This window comes from Ixodes scapularis, unplaced genomic scaffold, assembly GCF_016920785.2.
Source record: "Ixodes scapularis isolate PalLabHiFi unplaced genomic scaffold, ASM1692078v2 PGA_scaffold13__105_contigs__length_92229423, whole genome shotgun sequence".
In the NCBI taxonomy this organism is placed as follows: domain Eukaryota; kingdom Metazoa; phylum Arthropoda; class Arachnida; order Ixodida; family Ixodidae; genus Ixodes; species Ixodes scapularis.
In genome coordinates, this window is record NW_024609839.1 from 90,039,508 (window position 1) to 90,051,648 (window position 12,141).

Here is a 12,141-nt window from a genome sequence, read left to right on the forward strand (position 1 = left end):
GGCACTTATCTCGATTGTGACAATCCGAAGGCGCTGTTACACAACGACGCCTCTCACCTAATGGGTCTGTCCCCCTTGAACAGTGCGCACATCGCTACTGTACGTACGCGCAGTTCGCAGTCGCTTTATATATTTGAGTTTCTCGCAAGCTGAATGTTGAAGCTACAGGACTGATGTGACGCGGAGGAGCAGGTACGGAATCATCTGGCGTCGCACTACGCTCGAGGAGGAGGAGTAAAAAGGAGGGAGAGGAGGACTTGAGAGGAGGAAAGAAGCAAGGAGAGGAGGATTAGAGAGAAAGGTAGAGGGGGTGAGGAGAAAACTGGGGAGGGCCAACTAGGGTGCCTACATGTTTCCGCCGCTCCGCTGCAGCGGAAACATGTAGGCACCCTAGGGCCGACACCTCCTAGAAGACAAGGCCGTACTGCTCTTCTCGTGACGACGCAAAGAAGGGTCATCGGGGGCGCGCGCTTCGAAGCAAAGGCAACGAGCACAGGAGCAATAAGCGTGCGCTCTTCACAAAGGGGCCTATTTCTCAGGTTTTCAAGAACGTACTAGGTTAATGGTTTTGATTTCGTATAGCTGCTTTCTTAGCATTTGGAATGGGGTTTGTTTTGTTATTGTATTTCACAACGTGAATTATAGTTTTTTTCGGGACTGGGCCAATCCTGGGTAAAAATCTGCTTTCCAAACTTATTTGAAAGGGTTGTTTAGTTTGTTTTCCTCTTTTTGGCCCCTCTTTTTTTTTTTACAACAAACTTTCCGGGGGCTTTTTCCCAGTTTCCTTTTGACCCCCTCCTCCTCTCTCTCTAATCCTCCTCTCCTTCCTTGCTTTCCTCCTTTCCCTCCTTCTTTCCTCCTCGAACGTAGTGCGACGCCAGATGAATCTGTACCCTGGAGCTTTTCATCTGGCTGTCTTGGCGGTTACGTGCTACAAGCCCTGGTCTCGTCCCTTGTGCTACCGCAATGTCCGGTCTGTGTATGACAATGTTGTAGCGTCGCGAGACCACATAACAACCAGTCAAAGCAAAGATAACAAAAAAAACATTGTCATCCGCTACATTATTTTCTCACCTTCGCCCAACAATCTGCACTTAAACCGTCAATATTTTTTTTCAACTACACAATACCATGGTTTTATTGTTATAAGCGTCGCCACAGTCCTTGTTATGGGGGATTTGCCTTCGTGCGGCGCAAAAGCTCTCATCATGTAAAATAAATATCAATATGAATACGCCTTTATATATTCAAGCTGAACAATTAACATTCCGCAATTTAAAGTTGCAAACAAGTGCAAACGGTTAGTTATACAGAAGATGCAAGTGCCCAATAGTAGAGATCGAAGACGAGCGCTAAAATAGATTTATAATATGCTTAAAGTCTATTAACATCGACGGAGCTTCACCTGCATGGGAATCGACCATCTTATTTTTGTTTCACTGATTCAGAGTGTTAATTTCATTTTGACTAAAAAATTCCTGTGACCCTTCTTAATTCATACAGAAATCTTTGTTTCTAATATTCGCAAGCTCCTTCACGACTCTATCGAAATGCTTTGGTTTATATCACCTTAGCTTTTTCTGGCTTTGTTTCCTGAATTCCTCTTTACAACACGCGTTCCACGCACCATTTGCACCAGCGCAGCTTCTTCGTAGAATTAATGTCGGCAAGTCCACTGGTAGATGACACGGCATCGTAGACTACCCGTAGGACGACGAATTAGTTTTTTTTTGTTTTTTTTTTTAATTAGTCACTTTTTAATGAGAAAGAAAAAAAAATTTCTTGGTTTGCGCGTTGCAAGAGGCGGCAATCGGGGTTCAACTTTCGGGTTCGCCCAAGTATATGTTTTTGAGCAGAAATGTACGTAGGCACGCCGGCTGGGTCACCTGTGATGCCAGTCACGCCAGACACGTTTTTCTCGCTATCAGTCGGAGAAAGGAACACTATATTTCCCTGATCAATGTTGACAGGGATAAGTAAACTCCCCAACTCTCCCTCGACGTTTTCAGACTCACCGAAGTCCCTAAACATTCACGGTTTTTCTTTTTTTTTTTTTAAGGTTTGCAGACACGTTGATTGTTCAGTATTAGGGTTTCCCAGACTTCGATTGTGCTTCAGAAACTCTTCAACAAATATGTTTTCGTGCCCAGCCGCGGATTTATCGCACGTTTTTCCAAGATCGAAGATTTCCCGTACAAAACTTATAGGGGAAATCTTCGAATTCGCCGCTAGATTGCAACTTTAAGACGCGAACACTCGCTCAAACCTACGTGCGGACGGTTATCCAGTGTTGCCGATTGAGCGGTTTTCTCCGCAAAAGTTAGTGGTTCTCCCTGTTGTATAGAGAGAAAAAATGCGTTTTTGCGGGTGGCGAAGTTTTAACGGTTTTTATGTCAGCTTAAATTTTGTTTTGACGGCCTAATACATATTCTTTAATTATTATTCATTAATCATAAATACCTTAATGTGTGAGATAAGGTAAAGTCATAGGGTCGTCATTGCTTCTTACGCTCAGCAAAATGGTGCTCAGTGAAAGTAACGCTGAACGCCATTTAGGTATGTCTGTGGCGAGCATTGGAGAATACATTGCCTGATTTGCGCGCCAACCTCTCAACGTGATTTAAAGTAGGCCAGATAAAATGAACCCGATGAAATATGGCCAAAACGTATATACAGAAGGGCTGTAGGATTATAAACTTCGAGCTGGACCCTGAAAGTTTCAAGCGACGTCAGATCGCGGCGTGCGGCCCGAACGGCGGCAGACAAGGCGCAGCACCTCTGCTCGGATCACCGTCCGTTGTAGAGGCGGAGGAGGCGGCGATAACCTTAGCTGCAGGTACCACCCAACACAAGGAAAGAGACGATCCGAAACGAAAGGTTGCCGAACTCACCGACTCTTAGGCTGTTTGCGGGGCCTTTGTAGGAGGACTCCTGTCTAAATGGAGTAGAGCAGCACTAGCCCAGCTAACCCCCAAAAAACTCCCTCTGATCCACGTACTTTGGACACCCGGCTACACTCTCCTTCGGAGTAGTGAGAGTGCAAACTCTCTCTCTCTCTCTCTCGAGGGCTCAAATCCGAACAGCCCAGCATGGGGAAGGGGAGTTGGTCGAGGGCAACTCGACTATACTCTGTTCATCCTTAAGTGGAGACTAGAAGCTCCTCCTTCATCGCGAGCTTTCTGTCCTTTCTAACACAAGTTTGAACGCGCACGCACGCGCAACCAAAGCACTGCGGAAGCCAGCGAGCTCGCGCTGAAAGCGGAGCTTTTAGTCTCAGCTTAAGGGTGAATGGAGTATACACCGGTACGGGGCGACTGGCGACGGCCAGGCAAGGGAACCGAAGAACACGATGCATAAAGTCGGCAACTCGAAACCTTCAGGTTACAGAATACTACCGAAACGGGCGGACGACATGTCCACCCCCACACATATGCCTAAACAGAAGCGAGGCTTCCGATTGGAGGCGGATAGAATCACTGACTTTCCCAAGCCTACACTAAGTTCATATCTTGTTTTCTCGCAGCTACCTAGGCACATGCCCGGGATGCAACTCCCCGACCTCCACGCTCTATCACAGTACCTGGGCCTGCCCGACTCCACCTGGAAGAAAGATCCCACCCATACCCAATCCTTCCACATTCCCCTGGGAGACTGCCCTACTCGGCTCGGGTCCTGAACAACAGCGATACGTAATCGCTCGGGCTAGAAAGATAACGGTAGCCTGCGGGGACCTGAATTTGGGGACCAGAACCAAGTGCGGGAGGGAGGGGGGGGGGGGGGGGCTTTCATATTATATTTAATGAAAAGTTGTCACCACCAACACCGCGAAACGCATACCACCACTGTAAAATATAAGTTTCTGCAAAGCATTTCAACTTTGAGGCCAAAGCTTTGAGATGCCACGAAATGTTGCTCAAAAGATTGAAACCATAGAGGTTACGTCAGAAGGTCTGGCAATACACCTGGAACCGCCGGATAAAAGCAAGATGAAGCAATGAACATCATTGTGTTTGTAAAAGCAGTCTGAGTAATAATAGATTACTTTTTTTAGGTGCAGTTGTAATTATCAAGTTGTCTCTAGGCTAGCTTTATCAATAAAGTCCACCAAAGAGTCGCTCTCGCCTTTAGTCCTTGACGGTTTTTCTGGATCCCTATTCCGGGTTCATGCTGGCAACGCTCTAGGTGTCACTAAAAGGATTCGCCGCGTTTCAGCACCGTGTATATTATAAACAGAGCACCCACGGAACACACAGCTTAGTACAAAGCAAAACTTATTTTTCATTAAAGCAAAGCTCTTCTATCACCCACTTGGGTGATAGACAAGAAACCTCTAACTAGGGTTAAGTAAGGTGAATATTTAGAAAAATGATTAGGGAACTTTCCGTTAGTAATTTTTTTTAACATTAGAGTGATAATTTTTGTACTTTGTTCACCGCGGTTGATAACATATTATTCGGAACAAATCATGTCTCAATTTCAAGTTTATAATTTACGTTTATCGAGTGGAAGACAGCGCACAAATAACAAAGCCGAAAAAGGTGTAGAAGGGAGAAGCGCTTGTCACGTCAGCAGATTCGCCTGTTTCTTTTTTATTTCTGCGCTGGTTCCAATTGAGGTATCTAGTTTGTTGTCTTTTGTTTGTGCAAACCCAAACTGAACCGCTGCAAGACACCGTGACGTTATCCTTTCCATGCACTATATAACTGAAAGGGGAATGTGCAACACTACACACTACCAAGCAACGCGAAATCTCGTCGCTATGAGGATTCGCAAAAGCGATTTATTATTCAAACTTTGCTGGTGACGTTCGAGTTCAAGATCATCTGGCTTGGATGTCTCACAAGATAGCAAATTTGCACAACATACCCACAAAAAAAAAAAAAAAAAAGAAAGATTTTTTCAGGAGGACACATTTGCAAGACGAGAGCAGCTTTTCGAGAGTTCAATTAGCAGTGGCACCAAGTCGAAGGAATAGAGCGTCTAGCAAAGCGCTAGCAAACAAGTTTCAAAATTCAACTGGAACCAATTTCTATGACATCATTTTTAACGGGACCATTTTAAAATTTTAAATTTCGCCATGTTGGCTACATCTAGGGTTGGAAAGTAATTTAGGTAAATTGTGCTTTAAGAAATACTTGAAGTAGATTTAGAAAACTTGTACTTTACCTGAAGTCCATTCTCTGAGCATGTACTTGTACTTTTCTTGAAGTATCCTTTGTGGTACCTTCCCAATAAAGTATAACTCCCGACTTCAAAGTACATTCCGCAAATTTGGTCTTGCTAAGTTTGTACCAAAACGTAATGCTTTGTCTACTCTTAAAAATGCTGGAAGTGATATTCTACTCTCACCAGAAACGCGAGCATTCGAGGCGTCTCTTCGTTTGTACTCGGGACGGCTTACCCTCAGCATTTTGAACTCTTACTACTTTTCGCTCGGTTAGCACGAGCGAGGAGGTTAAAACTACTAGGAGGAAACTAATCCACGAGTGGATTGCTAGCGGAAGCTACGGGGCTGACGTCGTGCTCTTTCCTAGCACGTCTAACAACCTTGGGTGCATGCAAGCGGCGACAACCTAAAAGGTTTGAGGGACTCCTGAACTTGGCCCCACTTCCGAAAGCAACGACATTATGGCCAGTCGTGATTATCCAATATTCGCCGATATTTATGAAAATGACTAATTCCCCCCCCCCCCCCCCCCCCCCCCGGGATTACCTCTGGGGTCCCTGGAGTAATGCATAAAAATTAAAAAGACACGGTATAGGGAAATAAAAGGGTATCACAAAATATTTTGCTAAGAAGTACTTGAGCTGTACTTTGAAAGTACATGGCACTTATAATAGTTCACTTCAAGTACACTGCGACCGGTGTACTTACTACTTTGTTTGAAGTACGTTGCACCCGGCGTACTTGCTACTTTACTTGAGGAACATAACCTCTCGAAAATTCTTGTACAGCTCCCTTGCACCTTTCTATTCATTGCATTATAATTAGGGCTGGGCGTCGATTAAAAATTTTAACCCGATTAATCGCCACCCTTTAATCGATTAATTAATCGATTACTCGGTTGCGATGATTTTTATAAATAATATATTAAAAAGAATGGCAACAAGTCGTCTTGCCTTTGAAGACTTATTTTACTCTCTGTTACATGGCGCAAAGGACATTTACAATTGAGGATACATATAGTTCAACGATTCCAAGACTCACATATTTTTTCTCCAGCTCCGAAGACAAACAAGTTTGTCCACATTTTCCGACAGGAAGACAAGAAGTCAGGGCTTCGGCGATGTTTTCTTCTTTTTTCAGAGAAAGGGACCTCGATTGTTGTCGTTGATTGTTGTCTGCGTTTTGGCGGATGGCCCTTGCTGCAGCGACGTACATGGGTGCTTCGCTCGTAGGTGATACTGAAGCGAACGTACGCTTCCACTGTATGAAAACGGCTTTTTGCAGATAATGCAGTGGACTTCATTCGAGTTAAAGACTTCACCACTGGAGCTTACTTTTAACCCGAACTTTCCAGCGAGATTGCCTTTCATAGTCGTGAACTCGTCCATTTGTACGGGCCGAATACTGGAACAAGTAACCATGGCGTTGTTGGCTTCCCAGCTTGTTTTTCTGCTTGTTTGTCTTGCCTGGGCAGGATGTGCAATAGATCCTCAACACGTGAAGTTTCGCGGTCGTAAAGGGATCAATTGCGGGCCCGGCTTGTTCGACCGGCTTTGGTAGAACTGTAATGTACATCCTCGAACACGTGACGCTTCGCGAGCGCGAGAACTGAATCTTGCTCATACTCCTAGCACCTGGCTGGGAAGAGAAAACCGCTCAGGACAGAACGACCGGATGCACGCCACGCAGCGTTTTCCTTAAGGGAGAGGAGGGGGGGGGGGGGGCATAAGTCACCCTTAGTTCGGGCAGGTCGTCCACGACAGTCATGCGTGCGTCCAGTTGACTTTTTTTTGAGTACCGATTGAAAAAAACGAAATAATATGGAACGTCCGCCAGGTGGGGGACGCCACTCCACATCGGCAACGTCGACTTGGCGGACCTGTGGCCGAATACAAATGAGTAGACCGAGTTTCCTTTTCCCGAGTGTTTCTGGCCAAAATATTTCATGGGGCACACAAAGCAAAAGTCACCAAAAAACTCGGTGTACATCTCCCTTAACTCCTGTTTGTTACCCTGTACCGCCTGTGCCGCGTAATACTCCACGAGATTAATGTACTTGTCTCCCATCCACGTGACTACCATTTCTCGAAGAGCTGGCTTCAGTTCCTCCACCGAAACATTGCTCAAATCTTCGTCCCAGAAACGTTTGTCTGGCTGCGATGTCACAATGACGGTGCCTTCCGAACGCGTGACACTAACCATGGCGTCGACGTCCGCGAACCTACCCTGCCTCAGTGCCAAAACTGGTCGAACTGGAAAGAACTCGTTCGGATAGGTCGGGACGAACGAAGCAAGTTTAGGGTCAGTAACGTTCCTCACAGCAGCGAATAGTGCATCCGTCGACTTGCTGCGTAGGCATTCTAATACAATGTCCGGATGGCTAGTCAGGTCGAGGAACGGTGCCGTGCATATAAGTCTCGCAGCCACCTGACTTCCTTGGTCTGCACTTCCATGAAAGGTGCTCAGCAGCCCGATGGAATCGTATGTACCGCTCATCTTGAACGCTCTGTGGAAGAGGCCCCTGCTCAGGGGAGATATGATGTGGGCGTGCACGCTGTAAGCGCCGGCGCTTTCGCCGAAAATGGTCACGCTCGTCGGGTTCCCGCCAAATGCGTGGATATTTTCTCGTACCCATTGCAGAGCTAGTCTTTGGTCCAGGAGACCAACGTTACCAGGAGCGTCAGGAACTCCGGCGTCGAGAAAACCGAACATACCGAGGCGGTAATTGATGGTCACGACCACCAAGTCATGCATTACTGCCAGCAGAGATCCGTTGTACCAGCTCTGGTAAGAACTGCCGAAGGCGAAGGCTCCTCCGTGAATCCATACTACGACCGGTCGCGTCGGTCTCACTGTACTGGGTGTCCACACATTCAGGTAGAGGCAATCTTCGGATAGGTCCGTTTCAATGTCGAACAGCAATGGGTAGAATTGTTGAGGGCAGGAAAACTTCTTTTCGGTGGCATCATGGGTACCGGACCATGGCTTTGAAGGTAGTGGTCTGCGGAAGCGAAGGTGATCAATAGGCGGCTTTGCGTATGGAATCCCAAAATAAACTTGAACTGTTTTTCCGGAGACGGTTTGTACCCCTCCTTTAAGTTGCCCCAGCTTCGTTTCGACAACCGGTCCATCTTCCATGTCCGTCGCGGCGACGCAGACGAGAACAGCAAAAAACAATGTATGAAGCATGGTTTTCGCAGGACGTTTTCCCGACCAGGGGAAAACGCAGATATGAGACACTGTCACTTTCTACGGAGCACCAGCGGATACGACGAGGCCCCTCGCTAGAGCCTCTCGGCGTTTAGCGAATATAGGGTAGCTTTTCCGCTCGAACGCGCCCTTTTTCAGTCTGTACCTGCTCGTACCTGATTCAGTAACCGTAAAATAAGAGCGCAATGACGCAAAGGTTATCCATGGCATTTTTATTAAAGCAACACCTGTGCGAGGACAACTTTTAACCGTGCATCAACTGAAAAAAAAAAAAGCAGTTTCTTTTGCCGGCATGCCTTTGCCGCCAACAATTTACGGCTCCGGTGTATACAGTATACAGGGTATTGTTTTAGACTTTACAGCTTAAAAAAAGCGGTGAAGGCTACCGAAATGCGGGTTTGTGATTGTGGGCAATATGGCCAGGGGGACATGATACATGGGGTCAATTGTCATGATAAGTCGGATAACTAACTAAATCTTTGTAATTATCTTGTTAGCTTGTGAGAAAGTAAACATATGGTTCCAATTAGAAACCCGTGGAGCGTCATCGCAAACCACAAAATAAGTAGATTTTAAAAATGCTTGAGGTGCGTGGGAAGTGCGGTCTTGCGTTAAAGTTAGCGCTCGTGCAAAGGGAGCAAGACTGGAGGGGAGAAAACGCGGATGATAAGAGACAGAAAAACCGCGCGCGCGCTTTTTCATCGTGTCAGGAAGCTTCCTAAGTGTTCGCTGAAGTACCCGTTATAATATCCCATTGAAATAATAGGTTACCATTTCGCGTTCGGCAGTAGTGCACAAAGGACACACACCTTTTCGCAACTTCCTGTTTTCAGTTATTGTCAAACCGGAGCGCTGTGGAAAATCAGATCATCGCGTGCTCACGCGGTACCTCGTCAACCGCCACGTGGTGTTGCAAAAACAGGATTAATGCCTGCAGCCCAGTGCCTTCTACGACTCAAGCAAGACATAAAAACAGACAGCATGACGGATTTCCCTCAGTTCGGCAGCGGTTCACGACGACCACGCACCTAGTCCGGAATACTTCTGCTGGTGAAAAACTGGTGGAAATGAGTACCAATATTTCCTTTATCCTCCTCTTATGATTGCGCATCGGCGCCGAAGACAAACAATTTTCTGATCGGTAGTTTCACAACATGTTGATCTGTTTCGCAGATTTTTTTCGAGCCTCGACTTTCTAAAATGAGTTAGGAAGCTAAAACAATTTACTAAGGTGACTGAAGACACGCGTCCTCTGATCAGAAGCGAATTAAGAAGTCGTAAGGACAGAGTAGACTTTTGTAGTAAGACGCGCGATGAATCAAATACGTATCTGAAGAGATTAAAGGGCAGCGAGAGAAATGCAGCATCTGACAAGATACAACCAGAACTGAAAAACGGAAACGTACCAACTAACTAGCGGGCAGGAGGAAGTAGAGCATTACCAAAGGGCAAACAACCTCAAAACCAAGGGGTCCCGTGTAGAAGGAGGCACCACATCCCTTGCCAAGGGCACTGGTGAGCTAGCAGGTGAGCACATTGGCGATGGGGATAGTGACATTTGTCATAGGGGGCCAACGCAGAAACCGACGGAGAAATTTACCTTCCAATAGAGTGGTTCAGAAACAAATAGGTTGCATGTTCGGTCATTCTGTCAAACGAGATTAAATGCGGTAACTTTATAGGGTCGGTGTGCTCTTAGTTCGGGTGGTGCCTTGGGCAGGATGACCCTCAACGTTTGAGTACCTGGGGTGGGTGGTGATTTTTGCTCAGATGGTGCCTATAGGGCAGGGTTTTCTATGGAAAGATTACGTCACACCACTGTGTCTTTGTCACGCAGCGCGCGCTTCCCTTCAGCACGACCGAGTTACGAAGCCTTTGCGTTAAAATTTCTGGGTCGCCAAGGGAAATAAAGCGCGCTTTCCTGCACTTTCCACTCCTAGTTCAGGGTGCTCTTTCCAGACCACTCCTTTCTGCTCTCGTTTTGGCCTTTTCCACCCCTCTCAGCTCCGCACGCTTTCTCAAACCATCCGCGTCTCATCCTCCCGTTCACTCCCGTAGTTCGGTCATCAACGCACTCGACTTCTACGCCGGTGAGCGCGGTTCAATCCCTAACACCGGTCGATGTTTTCTTTTTTTTTAATATATATATATATTTATTTATTTATTTATTTATCTTAAAGATCGTTTAGCGATTACGGACTAACCGACCTACACAGTTCGCGTTTCCACAGTTCCCGAGGTTTGTTTCCCTATAGAGCTCCTCATTTAAAAGTCATCGCTCTTGCGTTCACTCGGTAACTGCTTACGACGAGAGAACACTAGAGAGCCTGGATTTAAGAGAGGTGTGGTGTAGACCGGCGAACGCGGCCGGAAGGCCGCAGAACAAGAACTGACACGAAGCAGGCGCTGGACGCTGACTGATCTTTATGCCGATGGTGATGCTCTTATATACAATTGGTAATGCATGAGTTCAGCGCCCTCTATACACAACATATTTCCCCCTTTAAACAAACAAAACCCCAGTAACTAGAACACAACTTTCACCAATAATTACAGTTATTCACATAGCTCTGGAACCACTATCACAGATAATTCTAGTGTAAAACATAATCATTGTATTTTCCGGGCATTCTTCTTTGTCGCTGAGGCCTGCTGTACGACGGTGCCGTGGTCAACAACTCCTGTTGGCCGGAGGTGTCCTGCGCTTCGACTTGCTCTGGAGCTGGCGCCGACTCTGCTGGTGTCGACAAGATTTCAGTCTCCTGAAGTGTAGCGTCTGGAAGTGTCTCAGCACCCCGTGCAGCTTCCGCTCCGTGCGTAGCGACGGTAGCGCTGTCGTCACCTGGCGATAATGTCTCTGGGGTTCTGGCAGTTGCGACGTCCCGTGGTGATGGTGGTTGTGATGCCCCCTCTTCAGTGGGCAAATCCATGTCGCATAACTGGTCTCTTACCGCTCCACGTCGTTCCATAACTTTGTCTACCAAGTTCCGGGCGCCTGGTGCTCCTCCTTTGGCCACTACTGTCAATTTGGCAGCGTTCCATTTCTTCCCATTGTCTAAAAGGAAGGAATTTTTTCCCACGCGTTTTTTTACTTCTATTGGCAAAGAAAACCTCTACTGTCCTTTTGGTCCTCCCCACCTCTTTATTTTTACGAAGTCGCCGGGTTCAATGATGGAGTGCCTGGCACCCCGTCTTTCATCGGTGTATTTCTTTGTCCTCTGCTGTCGCTCTTTGACACGGCGTTGCAGTTCGGCGACGTGAGGCCGCGGTTTATCGAAAAACGCTCTCTCCGGTAGTCCCACGACGTCCAGTCTTGTTCGTGGCCGCCTTCCGTGTAGCAAAAACGCCGGAGACATGCCTGTGGTCGCATGGGGAGTTGCCCTGTAAATACTCAGGTATTCCAGAATCGCCTCCTTATGTGGTCTCCGCTCCAGTGCCGCCACCTGAATATACTCTTTTAAGACGCGGTTAAATCGTTCTATTTGACCGTTGCACTGCGGGTAGTACAGCGAGGCCACACAGTGTTCAATTCCTCTGTCTTGTAGGAACCCTTCAAAATGTGTCGACATAAATCGTCTTCCATTGTCAGTGACAACACTCTTTGGCTATCCTTCCCTCGCGAATAGCTCCAGTAACACTTTCGTCACCGACTGAGAAGTTATCGACGACACAAAAAAAACCTCCGGCCACTTACTGTGATAATCAATCACAGTTACTGCAAATCTGCGCTCTGGAGGGGCTCGTTCCATCGGGCCCACAATATC

The 12,141-nt window shown here is 46.9% G+C and overlaps 1 protein-coding gene across 1 annotated transcript; it reads right to left on the reverse strand.

The window, feature by feature from the left end:
• Window positions 1-5,012: 5,012 nt before the first annotated feature.
• LOC115318003 (cholinesterase-like) lies at window positions 5,013-8,305 on the reverse strand. Its single transcript, XM_040501808.1, has 2 exons — window positions 6,966-8,305; window positions 5,013-5,016 (listed from the first exon to the last, which is right to left on the reverse strand). Exons 1-2 carry the CDS (start codon window positions 8,303-8,305, stop codon window positions 5,013-5,015), a joined length of 1,344 nt encoding a protein of 447 aa, XP_040357742.1.
• Between the last annotated feature and the right edge of the window lie 3,836 nt (window positions 8,306-12,141).